Below are 25,111 nucleotides of genomic sequence, written 5' to 3'. Positions count from 1 at the left end.
TGCATATATCTTTTTGAATTAGTGTTTTCACATTCTTTGGGTAAATACCCAGTAGTGGAATTACTGGGTCATGTGGTAATTCTATTTTTAACTTTTTGAGTAAACTCCATACTGTTTCCACAGTGATTGCACCAGTTTGCATTTCCACCAACAGTGCATAAGGGTTCCTTTCTCTCTACATCCTCTCCAACACTTATTTCTTGTGTTTTTGATTTTTAGCCATTCTGGCAAGTGTGAGATGATACCTCATCATGGTTTTGAATTCCATTTCCCTGATGATTAGTGATGTTGAGCATCTTTTCATGTGTCTGTTAGCCATCTATGTGTCTTTGTTTTGGGAAAATCTTCATGTCTTTTCCCTGTTTTTTTTTTTTTTTTAATTGGATCATTTGGTGTTGAGCTATATAATAAGTTCTTTATATATTTTGGATACTAACCTGTATCGGATATGTGATTTGCAAATATCTCCTCCCATTCAGTAGGTTATCCTTTTGTTTTGCTAATTGTTTCCTTCACTGTTTAGAAGCTTTTTATTGTGATGTAGTCCCAATAGTTTAATTTTGCTATTGTTTCCCTTGCCTGAGGAGACATATCTAGGAAAATGTTGCTATAGTTTGTCACAGGTATTATTGTCTGTGCTCTTTTCTAGGATTTTTATGGTTTCAGGCCTCACATTTAGGTCTTTAATCCATTTTGAGTTTATTTTTGTGTTTGGTGTAGAAAAGTGGTCCAGTGTCATTCTTTTGCTTGTAGCTGTCCAGTTTTCCCAGCTCCAGTTATTGAAGAGACTTTTTCCCTTTGCATTTCCTTGCTTGCATGTCACAGATCAATTGATCATATAAACATGGGTTTATTTGGGATATTCTGTTTTGTTCTATTGATCTGTGTGTCCGTTTTTGTGACAGGACCATACTATTTTGATTACTATAGCTTTGTAGTGTATCTTGAAATCTGGGATTGTGATACCTCCAGTTTTGTTCTTTTATAAAGATTGCTTTGGCTATTCAGGGTCTTATTTTGTTCCATACAAATTTTAGGATTACTTGTTCTAGTTCTGTGAAAAATGCCATTGGTATTTTCATAGAAATTGCATTGAATCTGTAGATTGCTTTGGGTAATATAGACCTTTTACCTGTATTTGTGTTTCCAATCCATGAGCATGGAATATCTCTCCATTTGTTTGTGTCATCTTCAACTTCTGTCATCAGTGTTTTATAATTTTCAGAGTATAGGTCTTTTACATTCTCGGTTAAAGTTTATTCCCAGGTATCTTATTATTATTGTTGCTATTGTTACTTTTTTATGGTTTTACTTATTTGTTTATTTAACAAAATTTTTAAAATGTTTTTATTTATTTTTGAGACAGAGAGAGAGAGCATGAGCAGGGGAGGGGCAGAGAGAGAGGGAGACACAGAATCTGAAGCAGGCTCTAGGCTCTGAGCTATCAGCACAGAGCCTGACGTGGGGCTCGAACTCACAAACTGTGAGATCATGACCTGAGTCAAAGTCAGACAGCAACCGACTGAGCCACCCAGATGCCCCCCATTCATGGCCTTTATTATAGTGAGGTATGTTCCCTCTAAGCCTACTTTGTTGAGGGTTTTTATCATGAATGGGTGTTGTACTTTTTTTTTTTTTTTAAAGAGAAGAATATATCATGTATTGTTTTGGCATTTATAACTCAAATTTTTTTCTTCTTTCCTTTCTTTTGGAAATATTAAATAACTGGTTCTTTTTTACTTACATATCACATTTTTCCCTCTACTAGTTTAAAGCTATGAACTCTATTTCCATTTTGTTCAGTTGTGTTTTATTTTGTTTTTTAGTGACAAATCTAGTAATGCTATTGTGCACACATGACAAAGTCTACAGGTGTTTTTACTCCAGGTTCCCGTTTGAGCAATGCTAAGACCCATTCCTTACCTACCTCCCCTTGGCAACCACCAGTTTTTTCTCTGTATGTAAGAGTCTTTTTATAGTTGTTTGTCTCTTTTTATTTTGTTTGTTCGGATGTCTTCTTTTTCTTAATGTTTATTTTTGAGAGACAGAGTGTGAGCTGGGGAGGGGCAGAGAGAGAGGGAGACCCAGAGTCTGAAGCAGGCTCCAGGTTCTGAGCTGTCGGCACAGAGCTCCAACCCGGGGCTCGAACCCATGAACCGTGAGATCGTGACCTGAGCCGAAGTCGGACGCTTAAGCTACTGAGCCACCCAGGCGCCTCTCGAATGTTTTGTTTTTTAAATTCCACATATGAGTGAAATCATTTGGTATTTGTCTTTCTCTGGCTGAATTATTTTGTTTAGCATGATACTGTGTAGATCCATTCGTGCGGTTTCATTCTTTTTATTTTTTTTTAAGTTTATTTATTTATTTTGAGAGGAAAAGAGCACGAGTGTGGGAGGGGCAGAGGGAGAGAATCCCAAGCAGGCTCTGTTCTGTCAGCACAGAGCCTGAAGCAGGCCTCTATTTCACAAACCTGTGAGATCATGACTTGAACTGAAACCAAGAGTCGGACACTGAACCTACTGAGCCACCCAGGCACCCTGAATGCTGAGTAATGTTCCATTGTATATATTTGCCACATCGTGTATATCCATTCATCTATCGATGGACACTTGGGTTACTTCCATTTTCTATTTTTCTTTTTTCAACGTTTATTTATTTTTGGGACAGAGAGAGACAGAGCATGAATGGGCGAGGGGCAGAGAGAGAGGGAGACACAGAATCGGAAACAGGCTCCAGGCTCTGAGCCCATCAGCCCAGAGCCCGACGCGGGGCTCGAACTCACGGACCGCGAGATTGTGACCTGGCTGAAGTCAGACGCTTAACCGACTGCGCCACCCAGGCGCCCCTATTTTTTGTCTATTATAAATAATGCTGCAATAACCATAGTGGTGCATATGTCTTTTTGATTGATATTTTCATATTCTTTGGGTAAATGCCCAGTAGTAGAATCACAAGATTATGTGGTAATTCTGGTTTTATTTTTTGAGAAACCTCCATACTGTTTTCCACAGTGGCGATACCAGTTTGCATTCTCACCAACAGTGCACAAGGGTTTCTTTCTCTGTACATCCTTCCCAACATTTATTATTTCTTGTGTTTTTAATTAACATCATTTTCTGTCTTCCTTAACTCTAGACATTCTTGCTACAACATGATATATTCATTTCTGACAATGCCATGTACTGAAAATAATAGGCCTTAGAGAAAAGAGAAGGTAAAGGGCAATGATTCAAGATCTGTGCAACTCTGAAACTAGAACACTAACAGAAACAAGAACAATCCCAATAAAAAGTAACAGCAAAGTAAAATCTCTGTTGTCATTGACCCCCAATATCAAACCTTCAATCCTCCTCTCTCCTTTGAGCTTCCTTGAAAGCATTTGCTTCTAGTGGAGACCAGCCTCATTTTGCACATGTGCAACAGGGAAGGAAGGGTAATTAATTGGGGCTGGTGGAGTGACTCCCTTCTGCCCTGCACTTCACCCTGGGATTTTGCCCTTCATTCCCACTTTGTTAATCTGTAACCTCAGTCTTTTTCTCTTTCTCCATTGTAAATGTTGCTTTATGCTTGGGTTTTATTTCCTTGCACTGCAAATAGGAACATGGCCTAAGGGGAAAAGCTTGGGGGAAAATGGGGTCACCTCTGTGCTTTCCTTCTCCCAAGGAGTGTAGCTTCTTGGCTTCTGTCCACATTGATTGGTTCCCAGTGCCTTTAAACAGTTACATTATGTATTTTGTTCTGCTTTTATAGTTGTTTTCAGTGGAAGGATGAGTCCGTTTACATTTCTCTGTCACAGATCATGAAAATGCTGGCTCAGTTTTATAGACTTTAATGGTTTGTTCATTTAAGATTCATTTTATATTTCTTTACATATTCATATTTAGCTATTTTATATTTCTCATCTAAAATTTGTTTTCTAATTCTTGTATCTGGGACCACCTGGGTGGCTCAGTCAGTTAAGCATATGGCTTTGGCTGAGGTCATGATCTTGTGTTCATGAGTTTGAGCCCTGCATGGGGTGAGCACAAGCCCCGCGTCGGGTGAGCTCGAGCCCTGCTTCGGGTGAGCCCCGCTTCTCTCTCTCTCCCTCTCTCTGTCCCTCATGGGATTCTCTCTCTCTCTCTCTCTCCCTCTGTGTCCCTCGCTCACTTGTGCCCTCTCTTTCTCTCTCAAAAGTAAATAAATAAAAGTAAATAAATAAAATCTCTAAAAGTACTCTTGTATCTGTAGTTTATGGAGGGTTTGAATCTGTTGTTTCTGCTGTCTTTCATTTCATGGTGATCGTGCTTCCTTGTATGTTTGGTGGTTTTTTTTTTTTAGGTTTATTTATTTATTTTGAGAGAGAGTGAGAGAGCACAAGTGGGGGAAGAACAGAGACAGAGAGAGAGAGAGAGTGAGCATGAACGGGGGAGAGGCAGGAGAGGGAGACAGATAGTCCCAAACAGGCTCCACGCTGTCTGTCAACAAAGAGCCTGACAGGGGGCTTGAACTCACAAGCCGTGAGATCATAAACTGAGCTGAAATCAAGAGTTGGAAGCTTAACTAACTGAGCCACCCAGGCACCCCTCATTTGGTGGTATTTTTTATTTTGAGTTCATATGTGACTGACCTTCATCCACCATTTCTTGGCTGGGGTTTTGTGAGACAATGAAGCCCTCTAGAAAATGAATTAATTGACTACTTTTTCAGTTCTCCGAAGGGTGGTATGTAGCTGGTGCCATTCTGAATGTATAGGAGAGAAATTCTTTCCATAGCATGGGTGTCTGTAGGGTTTAAATTCTCTTCAAGTTGAGAAGGGTTGCCCAATCCACCGGGCCAGATGAAGGGTGCTTTTGTCATTACATTTGATTTCCCAGAAGCTCAGGGCACCACCAGTCTGGGCTCACTTTAGCCCTCTTCGAGGGGAGCGGTTCAGTATGAACCCTCATGTCCTTACCTTGTAGGGACCCAGGGCTCAGAGTTCTTACCCCAGCCTTGATAGGCCATGTCCCCACTAGGTAATGTCTCAGTTCATAATCTAGAAAATGGAGATGATAGGGGCGTCTGGATGGCTCAGTCAGTGAGGTGTGCAGTTCTTGGTTTTGGCTCAGGTCATGATCTCATTGTTGTGGGTTTGGGCCCTGCGTCGGGCTCTGTGCTGGCAGTGTGGAGTTTCCTTGGGATTTTCTTTCTCTTTCTGCCCCTCCCCTGCTCTCTCTCTCTCAAGGTAAAGAAATAAACATAAAAAAAAAACAAAGTAAGAAAATGGAGATGATGGTATATGCAGTGAGTGCGGTTAGGAGGCATAGAGCACTTGGACGATGTCCGGCACATGGTTGTTTTTCGCAGATTTCTCTCCCTTTCTTTATCCTTTGCTCTGTGTCTGGCCATTTTGTTTGATGAAGTGTCCTGTTTCATGATTAAATTTTTGTTACTGTCAAGTTTGTTGTTGTTGTTGTTGTTTTTCATAACCTGCTTCTAACAATGAATTTACTTAGTCTTCAACAGTTTCGTTTTGATCCTTTCCTTTTTTTCCTGGTCTGCTTTGACTTAAGTGATGCCTTTTGTTGTTGCTGTAAATCTGTTTCAGCAGGAATATTTCCATCCAGGGCCTGGCATCTTTGTTCTTCTTTTGAGCAGCAGAATTCTTCATTGAGTCCATATTGGTCCCGCCTTACTGTTAACCATGGAAGAGTCTGAAATGCTGTGGTTTTAAAATTGTATATGTTTTCTTAATTTAAAAGTAATCTATGCACATCATGGAAAAAAATTTTAATTGTTAAAAGTATAGTGAAGAGAATTAAAATTCCTATTACCATTCAGAGATCACCATTATTATTATTATTATTATTATTATTATTATTATTATTTTGGTGTTATTTCTCTTTCCATATACATGATTTTTTTGGAGTTGAGTACATGTGGGATATACAAATATGTAGCCTTTTTTTTAAAATACGGAATTTATTGTCAAATTGGTTTCCATACAGCACCCAGTGCTCATCCCAACAGGTGCCCTCCTCAATACCCCTCACCCACCTTCCTCCCTCCCACCCCCCATCAACCCTCAGTTTGTTCTCAGTTTTTAAGAATCTCTTATGTTTTGGCTCTCTCCTTAACTTGTTTTTTTTCTTTCTTTTCCCTCCCCCCCATGGTCTTCTGTTAAGTTTCTCAGGATCCACATAGGAGTGAAAACATGTGGTATCTGTCTTTCTCTGCCTGACTTACCTCACTTAGCATAACACTCTCCAGTTCCATCCATGTTGAGTAGTCTTTTTTTTTTTTTTTTTAGCTTATGATATCCTAAGCTTCTTTTGTCATGGAAACTATTTGTAGACATTTTTAATATCTCTAGTGTAATGATTCAGATACTTAGTCTTTCTCCTATGGCTGTACGTTTTATAATTTCTTTTGTTGTTGTAGAAGAACTTAACAACAGACACCTTTGTGAATACAGAACATGCTTGATTTCCTTGGAAGATAATGTCTTACAGATTAAATCAGTAAAAAGAATTTGTTAGGACTGTATTGCCAAATTGCTTTCTGAGAAGATCGTATAATTATGCCGTCAGCAGGGAGTTTGGTGGATGGACCGCTGCTGCCTGGGCTCTTCCACATCTGGCCCAGCTGTCTTCTGCAGGACTAGTCAGGCTCTGGGGATAACCACCCTTATTTTTGCTACCCTTTAACAACCTCTGCTTTTATGTGTCTTGTAAGAAGTAAAACTGAGGTACGCCAGTAGGCACTGGCTCCAGGTCACTGCACTGCCCTCCCCCTGGGGTCTCAGGAACTCTGTTACCCACGAGAACAGAAATATACTCCAGGATAGCTAAAAGTTACTGTGAGAAATGTCACTGTGAGGAAAACACTGTGCACAGACAACAAAATCAACTTAACGAGAACAAAGTCGTGGCCATTTTAACCCCGGGTAGTTTGATTAGTGGGGCTGAGAGACAGGGGTGTGAGAAGTGAGGAGCAGAGCCCATGCGAGATGTGGGCTGTGATGAAGTCCTCCCTGGGTCACTGTCCTGGCTCTGTGGACATTTGCCGGGGTTCTGAAGGGGAGAATCCCTGGCAGGGTCTGGCTGGACCACCGTGTTCAGGAGGGCATCCATGTCCAGGGCTCCTCCCTGTCCTGCTGGCCCAAGACCCCTGCAGAAGCAGTGGGGCATTCTCACCTTTCCTCAAGGAGGCACTGAGCTCAGGACCAGGGAGGGGAGCCTACTGGCCCTGGTCTCTGGGGCCGAGATGGACTTTGGTGTTCGTAGAACATCTAGACCAATGGCCCCCAGTGGAGGCAGAGGTGTCCACAGCCAAGGGCACAGTGCTTGGTGCTGCTCCCAGTACCCATACAACTCCCTGCTACAGCTGAGAAGTGAGGTCTCCAGTGCTGTCTCAGTCCTCAGTCGTGATCTGTGATTGGAGGGAGTCTCAGGTGAAGCTGTGTTCTTAGCCACATGCCCTTCCCTGGCTGGGTTCCTGAAGACCTGTATGGTTGGTGATGGGACAGCATCTGTTGCCTGGGTGAGACCTCTGTGATGTGGGCTTCACACGCACCACACGTCTAACTTGGTGGCTCTGTGTCCTTGTAGGTGGTAATGTGGACCTGGAAAGCCAAGCTGAAGGGAAGAAGGAGGTAGAAGCCGATGACGTGATGAGGAGTGGCCCCCGACCTATCGTCCCATACAGCTCCATGTTCTGCTTAAGCCCCACCAACCTGTGAGTCTCCTTCACCTGCCCATGCTGTGTGCCTGTCCCATGCCTGTGGCCATGATCCAAGTGCACAGTAGCAGGGTGTGCTGACATGACCTGGCAGGTACTGATTCTGTGCACTTTACATGTTCTAATGTTCTGAGCATCACGGCAATCCACAAGGACATACTTCTGTTACCTCACCCTACAGGGGAGAACAGGTAGCCACAGAAAAGGTCCATGGCTTGTCCACAGACACATGGCCAGTCAGCCCAAATGGTAGAGCTGGGGTTTGAACCCAGTCAGTCAGTCAGTCCCAGAGCCTTGCTGTTAAACCCCTGCTGCAGCGAGCGTTTGTTGCTGCGCACGTGCACCCAATTCATGTCCATCGTGTACGCGCGCTTCCATTTGTCCACCTTTCCATCACGCCCACCGTCCACACATGCATGTGTGTGCACACCACATTCACTCACAGGTCTGCCCGTTTCTCGCCTCTCTGTTTATCATGAAGTCAGCAGCATTTCTCATCCACTCATCAGCCCAACTTGCTGCATTAGGTCAACCAGTACTTATGTACTAACAGCATTCTAGGTGCTGGGAATACATGGTAATGAGCAGAACAAACAAGGATCCCTGTCCTGAATGAGCTAAGTGAAGGTGGGAATGTCATGTTGGGTCTTGCTGGGAGGTGAGAATGGTGAGGAGGGGGAGGGAGACCATCCCTGGCAGAGGTGACAGACAGAGTGAAAGTGGAAGCACTTAAAGGCCAGTGTGTTGGAGCAGGGAGGCCAGAAGGCAGCCAGATCTGGTTGAATCGGGCTTTATCCTCTGTCCCCATCCCTCCAGCCTGCAGTCTCTCCATCCGGCCTCCATTGTCCATCCTTCCTTCCTCTCTCCATGCCTTCACCCAACACACATTTTCTGGGAGCTTCCTCTGCTCTGTTAGGGAGTGTGGACCTGCCTGTGAGCACTGCCGTGCGGTGCGGGAGGGAGCAGGCAACGTCTGGGAGCAGCTGGGGAAGGTTGGGGAGCCTTCCTGGAGGAGGCAAGGGATCTCAGTTGAATTCTGAGGGTGGATGAGAGCTAAGGTGAAGAGAGATGAACAAACATTCCTTGCGGAGAGAAGAGAGATCACAGTGGTCCAGAAGTGAAGGTGTCAGGTGCAGAACAGCTAAAGACAGAACTGAGTGGAGCACAGAGACCAGAGTCCTATGGAGAGGCCGTGATCTGCACTCAGAGCACCAAGGAGCACGGAAAGGTTGTAGGCAGCTGGCGGTCAACAGCAACACAGGCTGCATGTCAGCAGAGTCCTTGGATGGCCCTTAGTAGGGTGGCCAGGGTTTTCAGGAAGAGACGGAGGAGATCTGATGTCGTAAGGGGAGGTTTGGGAGTGAAATGCTTGGGGAGAAACTTTGGAGACAGAATCTATTGAACTTGATGATAAACTAGATGTGGAAAGGGAAGGAGATGGGAGGAGATGGGAGGGATGACACCCAGAGTTTCTGCCTCATGGCTGGGACCCCACCAAACTGGGCAAGCGAGTGCAGACCCTGCAGAGCCGGGGCGGCCGGCGGACGTCTCAGGGCCAGGTGGGCTCAGGAGCTAGGGATGGAGGTCAAGGTGGATACTCAGTCCTGAGATGCAGAAGGAAAGAGGCAGAAACGGAGCATCCTGGAGCTGGGAGGACAGTGTGTCCGTACAGAAGGAGGCATGGACATGGGTAGGGCGGCTCTGGTGGGTGTGGGTGTGGAGCGTGGCAGTGGTCGTGGTGAGGAGAAGAGCATAGGAGGGCCCTTCAAGGCAGAGAGAAGTGGGTGGGTGTGGCTGGGAGGTGGGAGGTCCTCTCAGACCTCAGGCCCTGGGAATAGGGAAGTGGTGGCAGGAGGGAGGGGTAGGACCCAGAGGTGGGACACACGTCTGCCCCGTACAGTGGTTCTGTGGCTTCTCCTCCTTGTCACCTTCACTGCCCTCTTAGAGGTCTTCCCAGACCTCCCAGGTCACCATCTGCTGCTGTGTTCTAGCACCTGTCAGCATCTGAGAGTCTCCCTTTAGGTTATGTCTACACTGTTCTGTGGTGCCCTTGTTCACCACCGCACTCTGCTGTCTGGCATGTGCCTCCACACAGCAGAATAGTGGTCAGTGATGCTGACTAGTGCTGAAGGTGGACAGGGGACTGAAGTACAGGTGTGCACACGTAGCTCTGGGGGCTCAGACAAGCACGGACCAATATGGACCTAGAAAAGCTTCCTGGGCTCTCCAGAGAGGCCTACTCTCCACAGGAGTGCTGGTCCTCAGCCACCTCTCTGAGCAGCCCCTCCACGCCACGTACACTAGGCCTGTAAATCTGTACAGGGCACGGCTGTCCACACATAGAGGTAAACGCGTAGGCGTGGCTGTGCTCTCATAGAACTTTATGGACACAAACGGGGCTTGTGAGCTGTAGTTGGCTGGCCCCTGCCTTCCTACCGCTCTTCCTGGGACACCCTCTCAAGAGTCGGAGTCACCATCAGTCACCTGGCTGCTGTCTCCCAACACAGAGATACTTAGTAGAGATCGGTTCTGGTGTAACACCTTCTTTCAGGGAGAGACCAAGCACGTGCTCTGGTGCGGGGGGTGGGGGGGTGGGTGGCCAGCCGGGTCCGTCTGTGGGCCTCTGGCGACTTGTGCTTTGCCCCACAGGCTCCGCCGCTTCTGCCATTACATCGTGACCATGCGGTACTTTGAGATGGTCATTCTTGTGGTCATCGCCCTGAGCAGCATTGCCCTGGCAGCCGAGGATCCTGTGCGGACAGACTCGCCCAGGAACAACGTGAGCACCTCATTCAGGCTGTGGAGGGGCTGGGAGGTGTCAGGGTCCTGTCTGCTCCCTCTAGGGGTGTGGGGTGAGGGTCTGGGGGCACCTCCTGGCCCAGCCCCAAGTTATAGACAGGAATAGTGAGGATATGCCCAGGGCCAGTGCCGCTGCCAAAGGGGGCTCCACCCACGACAGTGGCCCGCAGGACCCCTGGCCAAGGAGTTGTCTGCTCAGAGGCCTGGAGGGAAAACGTGTTCCCACGGAAATAGTCTTGGCTCAAGCTTTCAGCCTAGCCTTTGACAATAACCTTCCTATTGGTTCCAGGCTCTGAAATACATGGACTACATTTTCACAGGCGTCTTTACCTTTGAGATGGTGATAAAGGTGAGATATGTAGTTGCCCTGGTGGCCCCAGGGCTTTGCTCATCCTCCCTCATGACTGAGATGCCACAGGGCCCCTGTAGCCGCCGTTGAGGGCTTGTGGTGGGTGTGCCCTGGGTGCGTGCTCAGTGAGAGAGTGCACGCACAGGTGTGTGGTGATGGGTGTTGTGGAAGGCAGAGGCCAGTTCATGAAAGATTCACCACAGCATTATCCCAGTTTGGGGAGAGCCCACCAGCATCATTCCTGTGTCTACCTCACTGCTAAGCAAGGGCTACAGGCTTCCGTGAATGTGCAGGTATGGGCTCAGCCCCACCCTCGGGGTTGTCTCATGATAGAGGAGGAGGGCCCATGACATCAGCCTGGGAAGAAGGGGAGCTTGGGGAGAGGGTGGAGGCCTCAACACCCAAACATCATGGTGAGTGGGTGCTGAAGACTTGTGTAAAAGAATTCCAGGGGCGTCTGGGTGGCTCAGTCCGTTAAGCGTCCGACACACGATTCAGTTCAGGTCATGATCTCATGGTCATGAGATGGAGCCCCACGTCTCCATCCATAAGATTCTCTCTCCCTCTTCCTGTGCTCCTGCCCTGCTTGCCTGAGCATGCGCATGTTGTCTCTCAAAAAATAAACAAATGAATGAATGAAATAAAAGAGCTCAAGTGTTTGATGTTCGGTTAAGGACTGACCATTTCATTGTGATTGCTTCTATCTCTCAGTATTGGCAGGCACTGCTCCCTTTTCGGTGTCTGACAGGTGGTGGTGCATGTGTTTGCACACACTGTGTTCAGCTGTGTTGCACGCACACACACACGCATGCAGTCTTTGACTACAGTGCAGCTTCGGGTGTGCCTGTGACTTGGGTACTTCGTGTGTGTGCATCTGCATATCATGCCTGCTTCTTCATTTCCTCTTATAAACTCCTGGTTGGGGGGGAAGCATTTTTTTTGTCATCCCATTTTATAGACACGGAAGCTGAGATTTAGAGATATTAAGGTGCTTGCTGGAAATCACAGCTTTAGGAGTGGCAGCACCAGGTCCGTGTGAACCCCCAAAGCCCTTTCTCCTGCTGCAGAGAGCTGACCCTCTGAGGGTCTGGGTTGGGGCATGAGCTCCCTGGGGCTGTGCATTCCTACAGCCCAGTGATGGGGGAAGGCGTCTTATTTTTAGGCTCCAAGGGAATTGGGGGCCCAGGCAAGATCTCAGCCAGTCATTACCAATGAGGGATATTTGGGTCAATGGCACTGAGGTTGAAAGGCCCCGTGAGGGCCTCAGAGGGTGTGACCTGAGTAGCATCTTTTCCCCCAATCCATGACTTTGCGGCCTGGCCCTGGTTTTCTTTCTGAAAGATTGTACGCCTAATACGTGTTTCTTCTCTGAAGATGATTGATTTGGGACTGCTGCTGCACCCTGGGGCCTACTTCCGGGACCTGTGGAATATTCTGGACTTCATCGTGGTCAGTGGGGCCTTGGTGGCATTTGCCTTCTCGTAAGTACTGTGTCTCCTCTGGGTCTGGCTGGGCTGCAGTCCCCAGAGCTGTAATGAGTATGGGAATAAGGGAAGGAAGGGCCCCATTGGCCTGCGCGGGCTGTCTGTAGCTCCTGTCTACTTGGGGCTGGGCTTGTGTGGGGTTAAGAAGATCTCAAGGCCCACTTGGACCTACCACAGCTTGTGGTTCTGAGATTGTGTAGGCAGTCCTCTGGGTTATTCGGTGCCTGCCTGTCGGGTCCTTCAGAGCAACTACCTGCCCTGACCTTAGCTGCACCACTTGTTCAGCCAGAGCTGGGCGGTGGTGCTGGTGGGTGTCTTCCTCCGTTGGAGCGTTAGACCATTTTCTCTGACTCCATAGCGGGCAACACTCAGCCCTATTGTGGCTGGGCCTGGATTGGCTCAGATCCTGCATGGTGATGGGCATGGGATAGATATGGGGGGCTTGGGTGGAGCTGTGGAGGAGATCCAGAGATTAGGAAGACCCCCAGTGATGCAGACACCGAGGGATGGTGTCTTCATCTTCTCTGAGCCCTTGGGGAGGGCGAGGCCTCCTCACTGACTCTCTTCTCTTTGTCTCTTCTTGCTGGACTCTCGGTAGGAGCTTCATGGGGTAATGCCTTCCCTCTGCCCCGTACTGCCCCACATCATAGCACAGCATGGCCCCTTGTGGGCCGGTTCACCACCATGCCTCACCTCTGCTCATCCTCCTCCACCGTCCAGGATGCATGCTGCCAGGAGCCATGTCCCCATGCCACATGTTCCTGCCTCACCTCCAGGGGCTGGGCTGGAAGCTGGGGCTGGGGCTGGGACTGGGGCTTGGCATGGCCAGTCCTTGGTGGGGAGGTGCCCCAAGTGAGTGCTGGAGGCTGGGGACATGGGCCCTGAGGGCAGTGAGGGCTCAGGGGGGAGCCGCTGCAAACATGGCTGCCAGGATGTCGGGCATCCTGAAATCCCTTCCCACGTCACTTCTCCAGAAACGGGGCTTTCTTTCCTCTCTGTTCTCCACAACTGCCTCTGTGGGGGTCTTAACCGGCTTTCTTTGTATATAAAGTGTCAGTGAGAGGCTTGGGAGTGACACAGGGGAAGGGGTACAATCCAGCTTGGTGGCCTCAGCAAGACAAAGGCTCTGAGCGGGCAGGAGAGAAACAGAACACAGAACACCCGAGGGCCGCCCCTGCAGAGAGCCCTACCCCCAGAAAACCAAAGCAGGTGTTCCTCCCTTCTGCCTCCCTCAGGTGTCCACCCACCCACCCTGCCTCTTGTTCTCTCTGTGCTGGTCTTAGCAGGGCTGCTGGAGGAACCTCGTTTGGGATTGGGTGTCAGGAATGCTGGGGTATAGAAACACCCGATGTGGTGGTCTGGAGGCTGGGTTTTTCCCATCTGGAAGCTTGGTGTTTCAGAGAGAGTTTGATCTGGTTCTGGACTGTAGGCCCTAGCTGGGTCTTGAGAGATATAGGGGGCTGGGGCTCTCCAGCTCTCCTCAACCCACAGATCCTGCCTGGGCCTCGTAGCTCACTTTCCCTAGAGCTTGGCTGGAGTCCAGAGAAGACCACTGGTGGCCCTGCCCCCTCTCTTCATGTGCAGGCTCCTTGGGAGCTTGGAGAGAAGTGGCCTCTGAACAGGATGGAATAGGGCCCCCAGCCCTGAGTCCTCAACCACTGCTGAGCATGGAGTGTGGCCTTGCTTCTAAGAATTGCTTCCTTAGGAAGTCTGTGAAGGCCACTTGGGACGCTCCCCCCACCCTGCCCACCAGCCCTGGCTTTTGATTGGTAGGAGGGCCAGCCCCCAGAGTCTGACATTTCCTGGGGCCCTGGCAGCCTGAGAGAGCCACCTGGGTCTGCTCTGGCTTCCTGTGAGGGCTGCCTGATCAGGACTCACGGGTCCTGGATTTCCAGGCTTGCATCTGGTGCCTGGAATTTTTTCCTGAATTCTTGTCTTACCCCCCCCCCCCACCCCCCCCCACTGCTCCACTCCCTCAATCTTGGTTTTCTGGTCTGCTGCTCTCTTTGTCTCTGTGGCTTTTTCTCCCTCCCTCCCTCTCTGTTTCTTTCTCTTCCCTTTAGTATTTCTTTCTTTCTTTGTCCACCCCTTGCATTGCATTGTCCCTTGCGTCACCTTTGTATTCATCTAACGTTTTCTTTTTCTTACTTTGCTCCCCTCCTCCCCTCCCAGCACGCCTGTCCTCCCTCTCCTCTCCCCTTTCTGTCAGTTTTACCTCATCCGGAGGAGTGTGGGGGCAGCTGAGCAAGTACAGTCAGGGAGATCCAGACATGTTCCTCCCTACCTCCCTATACCAGGGCTGGAGAGCAAGAGAAACCAGCCCTTCCAGAAGGCTCTCGCACTAATGGCTTGTAGGTTTCCATGGGCTGGCCCAGGCTAGGTCTGCAGTCCTGGGGCCAGCCCCCTTCTGTCCTCTTTATTTCCATTGCCGGTCTTAGCATGGTGGCCAGAGGAAGCTGGTTTAGGGGAGTGCTGGGGTAGAAGTGGCCGACGTGGTGTGGGAGAATGGCTTCTTTCCTGCTGGAAACCCAGCATTCCCTTACACCAGTTACTGCTGACCCAGCCCTGGCCCTCATCTGCTCAGATGAGGGCTTTGCCATGCAACCTGTAGGAGGAGATGCAGAGGCCTCGCTGTTCCTGAGTGTTTGCCCTGGGGCCTAAGGCAAAATGCTCAGGAGAGCCTAACCCAGACCCCAGTAGGCTTTGTGGAATCTGAGCATGAGTGTGCATCCTGCCTGTCTGCATGTGTGGCTTCTCCCTTCTAGAGGATCCAAAGGGAAAGACATCAACACCATCAAGTCCCTGAGAGTCCTGCGTGTCCTGCGGCCCCTCAAGACCATAAAACGGCTGCCTAAGCTTAAGGTGAGAGTGTGGATTTGGGGCTTGAGGAGTGTGCAGGGCTGTGTATACACGTGTGTGTGGATGTGCACGTACATGTGAGTGTAGGTCTAGACGTACGTGTATGGGTATTGTGCACATAGGTACATGTAGTTATGCTTGTGAGTGTGTGCACGTGGGTGCATAGATGTGAGTGCATGTGTGTGTTGTGTGTACAAGGTTGCACTGCATGCGGGTATGCACACGCATGTGTGTGGTATGCACATGAATGTGTGAGTGCACGTGTGCACGTAGAAGTAACCCTGTCTGGCTGCAGCTTCCACGTGGGGTGGGATGAGAGCGCTGAGGGAGGGCCCCTACTGGTGTTCTCAGATGGTGCATTGTGTGAGCGGGTCAGGCTCTCTCAGTTCCGCGACTCCCCCGCAAGGAACGCTTGGTGTCAGTAGTGTTCTGTAAGGCTCTTCTTCCTCAAGCCGGCAGCAGACACGGTACAGGGAAGAAGGGGCTGCCGAGAGAAGCGGAGGGTCCCGGGGGACATGCAGGGAGGTAGGGGCTCTTGAGAAATGGTTACTGGGCTTGGCCCTGAGGATGGGTGTGGCTGAGGTTCCGGATAAAGAGGATGGACCCGAACACCTGGGGAGTCGTGTTCAAGTATGATAGTCACTGAGCTGCTTCCTCACTGTGAAGAATGCTTTGGATGCTTAAACTCATTTAATCCCACAAAACTGTGTGGTACAGTGTTGTGAGCAGCGTGCGGATGTAACCCTTGCAGGCCTGAAGCAGTGTGGGGGTTGCAGAAGGCAGTTTGCTTGTGAAGGGGTGGACTGGGGCGGGGGGTGGCTTGAAGGCGGCCAAAGACCCTCTGTGTCAAGCAGGGACCTGGACCCGGCCTGGGGGGTCAGGGGTGTCATGGACACCATGGAAGTGGGCAGTGGCTGCATTTGCTGAGGCAGCTGCTGGTGTCTGGACTGTGCCAGGCAGTGTCTTGGGGGATGGTTGTGGGTCTGCCTTTTTGCACAGCTGGAGCAGGATGGGGGGAGTCTCCTTAGCTCTGAGAAATAGGGAGCAGGGCCAGCGTCAGCAGTACTGGGCATTCAGGGAAAGCCGAGCTTCTGGGTGGGGAAGAATCTGAGAAAAAGCTCTGGCGGTGGCAGTAACAGATGACAGAGTCGCCTCTGGGCCATACCAAAACACGCCAAAAGTCTCTGTCTTGGAGCTGGCCACAGCGTTGTTGCCTCTCTGCCCCATTTTGGCTCCCACCTGTGGGCAAAGTATGACCCACTGGCAGGCCGGGGTGCAGGAGCAGGGTCTGGCCGTATCCCCGTCCACACTCCTTTCCCTCCCTGTCAGCCACCCCTGGCACACGCTGGCCTGGGCTCCAGGTTGTCCTCATTTATGTAGCCTGACCCAGGCTTCCACCACCAGCTTCCCGTCAGGGTCCAGCCCGTCTGCCCAGGCCACCTCCTCTAGCACCTCCTGCCCGCTCATCCCGTCCTGGGAGAGGCGGTGGCAGGCAGCTTCCTGTGTTAAGTCAGTGGGCAGCAGTTCCCTCCATGATTATGGCCTCGACGGTCCTCGGATACGGGGAGGCCCGGAGGTTCTGAGTTGAGCTCTCTTCCCCTCCAGGCCGTGTTTGACTGTGTGGTGAACTCCCTGAAGAACGTCCTTAACATCCTGGTTGTCTATATGCTCTTCATGTTCATATTTGCTGTCATCGCGGTGCAGCTCTTCAAAGGGAAGTTTTTCTACTGCACGGATGAGTCCAAGGGGCTGGAGAGGGACTGCCGGTAAGTCAGGCAGGGCTGGGAGTGGGGAGCCCAGTGAGGGCTCTGGGAGGAGCCTGCTTGGGGTCCACCAGAGAGCTGGGGGTGTGCCTCTGTCCCCAGGGTCACACTGGGACTTCTGGCTCATTTTCCTCAGCAGAGCTGGGGACCAGGCACTTCTGAGGGACATGCTCTTCCTGCCCAAAGACATCAGGGAGCACATGGTGGGGGGGGAGTCACTGGGGTGTTGCTTGAGGGCTCTGCAAATCTTGGAGCTCTAGGCTAGACTCTAGGATCAGAGGGGCCGCCCTATGCCTGGAGCTGCTTTCACCATCACTGTGAGGCCTCAGGCCTCTCTGGACCCAGCCCCACTCCAGAGCAAACAGGAGAGATGCCCTCAGGGAGGAACTAGGGGAAATGGAGGCGGGTGCTGGTGCGGGTGCTGAGCAAGGTGGTGTGGGCGGCTGCTTCTCCAGCCACAGGCAATGGCCCCAGCTGCCTCTGTTCATGTAATATTCTCTCGTGTAAATACACCACCACGAATTTACCCACTCTGTGACTGATGGGCATGGGGGGTATTTCCAGTCTGAGGCTCTTGTGAGCAGTGCTGTTGTGATTGTCCCAGTATGTGTCTGCTGGGAGGCACACACATGCAGTTCTAGGAGGTGTGCACACCTGGGAGTGAGACTGCAGGGTCGTGCACTGTGCTTGTGTTCAGCTTCTGCCGGTGCTGCCAAATAGGTGTGTAAAATCGCACTCCTGCCACATGGCTGAGAACTCCAGTACTGTGCACCAGGGGGTTCTTGGTGTGTTGCATCTTTGGATCTGTAGCCTTTCTCATGTTGGGCTGGTGGCATTTCTCTGTGGTTTAATTTGGGCGGGGTGCGTCACCAGGTGATTGACCACTCCAGTATCCCTGGAAAGGGTCTATGCAACCCCTTGCCTGTTTTCCCGTATGGATGTCTTTCACTTTCTGATTGATTTGTAGGAATTTTGTGAAGTCCTGGATAGGCATCCATTGCCAGATGTATGGATTATGTCTTCAAGGTCTTAGGGACACCTGGGTGGCTCAGTTAGTTAAGTGTCCGATTTGATTTCGGCTCAGGTCATGATCTCACGGTTCGTGGGGTCGCGCCCTGCTGTATGCTGTACAGCCCTCAGGCTGTATGCTGACAGTGCAGAGCCTGCTTGGGATTCTCTCTCCCTCTCTCTCTGCCCCTGCCCCACTCACACATGTGTGTGCATGCACGCGTGCTCTCTCTCTCAAAAGAAATAAACATTTGAAAATTAAAAAGTAAAATAAAAATAAAAAAGTAAAATAAAAATCTTGATTGTAATATAGTCCAATTTATCTCTCTTATGTTTAGTACTCTTTGTATCCTTTTCAGAAAATCTATACAAAGGTCAGGGAAATGCCCTGTAATGTTTTCCTCTAAAAGTTTTAGTTTCGCGTTTGACATTGAGATCTGTGATCTATCTGGAGTTGACTTTGTGTGTTAGGTGAGGTATGGAAAAAAATAAATTTTTCTGTAGATGGATATCCAGTTGACCCAGCACCATTTACCTGAAAAGACCATCCTTTCCCCATTCAGTGATATCCTTTGGTTTTACTGAGATAACAATTCTTATGAAGCATCCATTGAAAGTGAACAACTCAGTGACTTTTAGTATATTCACAGATGTTTGCAACCACCACCATAGTCAATTTTAGAACACTTTTGTAAGTTAAAAAAAAAAAAAACCCACAAAAAACCCCATACCCTTTACTACCCACTAGCTCCCCATCTCCAACCCTAAGCAACCATGGATCTATTTTTTTCCTCTTTAGTTTTCCGTGTTTTGGATGTTTCATGTAAATGGAATCATAAATATGTGGTCTTTGGTGTCTCATCTCTTTCCTTTACCATCATGTTTTTGAGGTCACCCGTGCTGTAGTGTGTGTCAGAACTTCACTCCCTCTTGTGGTTGGATCTGATTCCGCTCTGCAGATAGATATGCCGCATTTTATTTATTCATTCATCTGTTGATGGACATTTGGGTGTTTCCATCTTTTGGCTATTGTCATTAATGCTTCTGTGAACATGTGTACAAAGTTTTTGTGTGGACAGATGTTTTATTTATTTATCTTTTAACGTTTATTTATTTTTGAGAGAGAGAGACACACAGCGTGAGCAGGGGAGGAGCAGAGAGAGAGGGAGACACAGAATCTAAAGCAGGCTCCAGGCTCTGAGCTGTCAGCATAGAGCCCGATGCGGGGCTTGAACCCACAAAACATGAGATCATGACCTGAGATGACGTCTGCCACTCAACTGACTGAGCCACCCAGGCGCCTCTCATTTCTTTTGAGTGTATACTTAGCAGTGGAATTGATAGGTCATGTGGTATATCTGTTTACCAGTTTCAGGGACTGACAGACTTCCAGTATGACTGACCCATTTTATATTCCTACCAGCAGTGTGGGAGAGTTCTGATTTCTCCATATCCTTGCCAACACTTGTTATTTGCCTTTTTAAAAATTTAATTATAGCCATCCAGTGGGTATAAAGTGGTATCTCAATTCAGTTTTCATTTGCATTTCCCTGATGACTCATCATGTTGAACATCTTTTCATGTGCTTATTGGCCATTTGTATATCTCCTTTGGAGAAATGTCTATTCAGATCTTTATCCATTTTTTAATTGGGTTATTTGTCTTTTTTGTAATTGATTATAATAGTTCTTTATATATTCTAGATTCAGGTCCTGTCAGAGAGAGGATGTTCAAATATTTGGTCCCATTCTGTGTGTTTATGATGTCTTTCAAGCACAAAAGCTTTACATTTTGATGAGGTCCAATTGATCTACTTTTTTCTTTTATTGCTCCTGATTTTGGTATCATATCTAGCAATCCCTTCCCAAATCTTACGCCCCCTTGTGTTTTCTTCTAACAGTTTTCTAGCGCTAGCTCTTACCTTTAGGTCTTTGATCTTTTTTGAGTTGGATTTTGGACATGGAGTGAGGTAGGGGTCCAACTTCCTTCTTTTGCAAGTGGATACCCAGTTGTCCCAGCACCATCTGTTGATGGTGTTTCCCTCCATTGGGTGGGCAGCCCTTTCAAAAATCAGTTGGCCATAGACAAATGGGTTTATTTGGATCCTTGGTCTTTATCCTCTAACCTCCTCTACATTCTCATCTCCAGGGGTCAGTATTTGGATTATGAGAAGGAGGAAGTGGAAGCTCAACCACGGCAGTGGAAGAAATACGATTTTCACTATGACAATGTGCTCTGGGCTCTGCTGACACTGTTCACAGTGTCCACGGGAGAAGGGTGGCCCATGTGAGTGTTCATATGGTTCATTGTGTTTGATCAGGCTAGAGAAGAGGGGCAACTCGGACAGGGAGTCCCATACTCTGCATCTGTTTGTGTTTTAGTCACTCAGCAAATACCCCATAGGCTCTTGTATCTACCAGGTAAGACATAGCTCTGCCTTCCAGGAGTGGGGTGGCCTGGGAAGAGGAGGAGATTACACCAAAGCACACCGCATAGTGATTTCCTGAAAGTCCTTTTTGAGTAGCTGAAGGTCAGAAGTGAATGGGGCTATTCAGCATCTCCCTGTGCTACTCCTCTGGCCTCAGTTAAGGGTAGACAGAAGGATGTATGTGTTCAGTTGCCACACTGGATAACAGGGAGGACCACCACTCAGAAGGTGGGATCAATGCTCTGACAGGTGGCTCAGGGCTTTCCAAAGGCAGGTGAGGCTGGGTATGAGCTGGTGAGCTGGGCATGAGCAGGCGTGAGCCGGGAGTGAGCAGGGCAGGGCACAACTCCTGGGCCTCCACCTCTCCTGGGGTTAGGACATTAGGCACTGGAGACCTCCCCTTGGTGGCTCTCCAACAGTCCTGAGTACAAACCCCATCAGTAAGCTAGCCCACCTCCAGGAGGTTGCAGTCCTGGGGGGTGGGGTGGGACAGGCTTTGGCCTGCCATGTTGAGCCTCCTTTTCTCTTGCCATCTCTGGGCTCAGGTATGGAAGCCTCACCTGTGATACAGGTCTTGACTTCCCCATGGGTCTGTACTCAGGGGTCCCCCTGACTCTTGGTGTTTGCTCTTGACACAGGGTCCTGAAACACTCTGTGGATGCCACCTATGAGGAGCAGGGCCCAAGCCCCGGGTACCGCATGGAGCTATCCATCTTCTATGTGGTCTACTTTGTGGTCTTCCCCTTCTTCTTCGTCAATATCTTTGTGGCCTTGATTATCATCACCTTCCAGGAGCAGGGGGACAAGGTGATGTCTGAGTGCAGCCTGGAGAAGAACGAGGTGGGTGGCTCCCTCTTCTGTCCCCTGTGCATATGTACAGTGGACGCTCTGCTGGGCTCGCTTGATGGGCAGCATGGGCAGGACCATTGGAAGCCAGTACAGCACAGAGAGAGACTGAGTGTGGGTGGTCAGGGCTGCCTGCGAGGATGAAGGAGACAGGCGTGGGTGCAGTGGGTGCTACAGTGTGGGGTTCTCCCCAGACAAGTTCTCAGTGCTCCTTTCTTTCCACACAGAGGGCTTGCATTGACTTTGCCATCAGCGCCAAGCCCCTGACACGGTACATGCCCCAGGACAAGCAGTCATTCCAGTACAAGACATGGACGTTTGTTGTGTCTCCGCCCTTTGAGTACTTCATCATGGCCATGATTGCCCTCAACACGGTGGTGCTGATGATGAAGGTGTGCGGGCCCAGTACGGGGGCAAGTGGGTGGCATCTGGGTGTGAGAGAACTGTAGTTACATTTGACCATGTCCTGGTCAGCATGGGATGCCTATGGAAGCCAGCGCCATAGGTTGCGCATGGGCTGAGTTGGTGAGAATGTCCTAGGAGGAGACGGGGAGAGCAGGATGGGGTGTCTGTGTGCTGGGCAGGCATGCAGTTCTCTCTGCCTGCAGTGCTCTGGCAGAAGGTCAGGGTGATCCCTGGTGGGGTGTCTTGGGGAAGTTGAACCTATGGCCAATGGCACTCATTCCCCGTGCAGTTCTACAATGCACCCTATGAGTACGAGCTGATGTTGAAATGCCTGAACATTGTGTTCACATCCATGTTCTCCATGGAATGCGTGCTGAAGATCATCGCCTTTGGGGTGCTGGTAGGTGCCTTGACTCCCTCTTGGCCTCTTGGTGGTCTGCATTGTGGCTCCCCATCTGTAGGGAGACCTGCAGAGACTTACAGCATGGAGCTGGGAATCCCCCAAGCCCCCAGAGGAAATGTGACCTTGTAGGGGCGCTGAGGAAGGGGCTGCTCTAATGCTCTCAGCTGCCTGAGCTCTGCCCCCAGCTCAGTTCCTGGAGGCAGATGGAGCCATATTCCTCCTCTCTGGACTCACAGCTCTCAGTCTGCACCTGCCCAGGCCCCCAGGTGTTTACTTACCCAGCTGTGGTGTCCCACCTGGGGTGGCCGGCCCATCTGTCCCTTTGCCCCTTTCTTGATTAGGAGCCACGTCTTGCAACTCCTAGCCTGGCAGAAACCCTCACCAGCCACTAGCAGTGACTGCTCTTTTTTCTCTCTAGAACTATTTCAGAGATGCCTGGAATGTCTTTGACTTTGTCACTGTGTTGGGAAGTATTACTGATATTTTAGTAACAGAGATTGCGGTAAGTAGCATTTCCTGTCCCTCCTCGAGGGCCCCAGCGTGATTTCCTTCTAGGTGGTGCTCCCTCAGTGGGCCTCCAGGTCCTAAGTGTTAGCTCCTCTTCTCTTGCTAGAGTTCCCCAGGAGCCCCTGGAAAGAAGGAGTCTCCTCTCCAGAGGTGGAGTTGGGGACTGAGGACTGATTGAAAAAAATGCTTTTTCTTGGATAAGAAAGTGGTTCCCAAAAGGTCTTCCAGTTTGGTGGCCTGAGAGCCACCTGGGAGCTCCATGGTAACAACTGACCAGGAAGACAAGAGTCTTTTAAATCTGTGTGTGTCTAACAAATCTAACAATTTGGCACCAAAATTACATAAACTAAAATCAACAAGAATATAGGATATTTTAAAATACCAGGTTTGTTTTACATGTTTGTACGTGTGTGTATAAATAAAACTAGACAATCTCATTCATGTTAAACATGCATGGATTATATGTAAAAACTGACCAAGTGCTAGAATATAAACTTGTCTTAACAAATTTCAAAGAATCTGAATCGTAAAGCAATATTCTTTGAGTACAGTGCTTTCTCTTAGAATTAAATGGCAAAAAATCTCATCTCTGTCTTATGTTGAATTCTCTAGGAGCATCACCTGAGATGGGGTGCTTGTACAAATCATTTCTTAGGAAGTAGTCCCAGGCAAAACCATTAGAGAGTGGATTGGGGAACTTATGGGTAAGAGAAGGAGGACCAGAAATGTATCTGGAGCCAAGTTGGGGGTGAATTTGGCTCATCCCTCACTGGGGGTGGTCGCACTTCAGAGCTGCAAACCTCTTCCTCTGTATCTGTTAGCGCTCAGCTAAGGGCTACAGCTGGAGGTGTTAATGGTCAGACACCTCCGGCTCTTCTGAGTATACCCTGTGTGCAGGCAAAGCAGGCTCTGGCACCTGCTGGGGGTGCAGGAATGTCAGATTCCATGGTAACAGGGCCACATGGTGCCCGTTCAGTGGTAACAAGTGTCTGCTGTGCCACCCTGGCTCTGCTCAACTCTTGTACACACCTCACACTGGGTTTACTTCACTCATTCTTCAGGATGGTGCTGGTCACCATCTCTGGAAGAAGAGGGTTGGTAACCAGCTGGAGTTGATCTGAGTTAAGTTGATGTTCATTAACTCATTCTTCCTCTGACCCTTTTGAGGTCCCCTGAATGGTGGCCATCTGCTGCTCTGGTTGCTGGCCTGTAGGTGGCCCACACTGTCATCCACTGTAACCTAAGTCCCTGCTTGCCATACTTGTGCTCCAGCTGCCGTGGTAGTCCAGTCATAGTTAAGACTGGTCATAGAAACACCTAGAAAGGCCCCAGTGAACCTCCTGATGTCCAGATAGACTTCTTCCTGCCCCTATGTACTGGTAGCTCTGCCCTTCTCAATAACCAGCATATGGGGCACCTGGGCAGCTCAGTCAGGTAAGTGTCTAACTCTTGATTTCTGCTCAGGTGATGATCTCACAGTTGTGAGATCAGTCCCTGAGTTGGGCTCAGTGCGGTGTGTGGAGCCTGCTTGGGATTCTCTCTCTCTGTCTCTCTCTCTCTCTCTCTCTCTCTCTCTCTCTCTGTCTCTCTCTCTCTCTCTCTCTCTCTGCCCCTTCCCTGTTCTCTCTGCCTCAAAAAGTAAACAAACAAACAAGCAAACATAAAACAAAGAATAACCAGCATCAAATACCCTGGCCAGTATGGAAACTATGCTCTGCCTGTTGTTCTTAAGGCATGTTCCACAGTGGAAGCTTTCCCTACTCCTTGAGCCAGGACCTCTAGATTTGCCATACCTAAACTTGGGGAGAGGGAGCACAAAGTCTGCCCTCAGTAGCTGGAGTGATACTGAGAGGGGCTACCCCGACTTCTACCCCTTGCTTCCTGGGTCTGGGCGTTTTACCAGTTGGGCACCCAGTACCACCTCTTGACCATCATTTCATCTTAAAGGACAACATCCCAACCCCATGAGGTATATAGCACCAAGCCAGCATTTAATCTGTGCCTTTAAGAGTCTGTTTCAACATTTTATCAGGTTAGCATCTCCTGAATGATGTTGAATATGATATGGATCCTGAGTCATGTGTCCTTTGTAGCTCCTGTGCTTATGCTGAGCTGATGTTATGTGGAATCCCATGTTGATGAATCTCTGATACTAGCGTAGGCCAAGGTATTCCATCAGAAAAGACGAACCCACACCCAGGATATGAGTGATCCCACTTGAGATAAATCACTGCCGTTTCCAGGTGAAAGGATTCCCATGTAAGCAACTTAGTACCAAGGGGCTGATTGACAGCCTGAAGTGTGGTACACTGTAAAGGCCTAGCTGACTTCTGCTCATAGCAGGCTGGATGTTCAGCAGCGTCCATGGCTGGATCAGCTTTGTTGAGAGGGAGCCCAGCTGGGTGGCTCAGGCACAGCCTTCATCTCAGCCACCACAGTCACTTCATTCATGGATCTACTGTATAAACACTGGGGCTGGTGAGGATGGAGGCTGGCTGTTACCTGTTGGGCAAACAATCTCAGGAGCTGGTTCTTAGTGCCCCTACAGCCGTGGAT

General features: G+C 49.2%; 1 protein-coding gene across 19 annotated transcripts in view; it reads left to right on the top strand.

Annotated features, from left to right (window-relative positions):
* Positions 1 to 25,111, top strand: part of CACNA1B (calcium voltage-gated channel subunit alpha1 B) — a 192,032-nt gene that overhangs the window by 122,776 nt on the left and 44,145 nt on the right. For 12 of the 19 annotated variants that reach the window (XM_023243166.2, XM_023243156.2, XM_023243165.2 and 9 more), the window contains 12 exons: positions 7,575 to 7,701; positions 10,354 to 10,483; positions 10,793 to 10,852; positions 12,227 to 12,333; positions 12,935 to 12,946; positions 15,102 to 15,198; positions 16,801 to 16,961; positions 20,115 to 20,252; positions 21,033 to 21,234; positions 21,468 to 21,632; positions 21,935 to 22,045; positions 22,467 to 22,550. In XM_023243166.2, the coding sequence (XP_023098934.1) occupies positions 7,575 to 7,701; positions 10,354 to 10,483; positions 10,793 to 10,852; positions 12,227 to 12,333; positions 12,935 to 12,946; positions 15,102 to 15,198; positions 16,801 to 16,961; positions 20,115 to 20,252; positions 21,033 to 21,234; positions 21,468 to 21,632; positions 21,935 to 22,045; positions 22,467 to 22,550 (1,394 nt within the window). The remainder of the gene's footprint in view (positions 1 to 7,574; positions 7,702 to 10,353; positions 10,484 to 10,792; positions 10,853 to 12,226; positions 12,334 to 12,934; positions 12,947 to 15,101; positions 15,199 to 16,800; positions 16,962 to 20,114; positions 20,253 to 21,032; positions 21,235 to 21,467; positions 21,633 to 21,934; positions 22,046 to 22,466; positions 22,551 to 25,111) is intronic. The other 7 variants (XM_023243169.2, XM_023243167.2, XM_023243168.2 and 4 more) reach the window with 1 other exon arrangement.

This window comes from Felis catus, chromosome D4 (genome assembly GCF_018350175.1).
Source record: "Felis catus isolate Fca126 chromosome D4, F.catus_Fca126_mat1.0, whole genome shotgun sequence".
NCBI classification, from domain to species: Eukaryota; Metazoa; Chordata; class Mammalia; order Carnivora; family Felidae; genus Felis; species Felis catus.
Note: the sequence above shows the minus strand (reverse complement) of the source record. Positions and strands in the feature narration are given on the sequence as shown.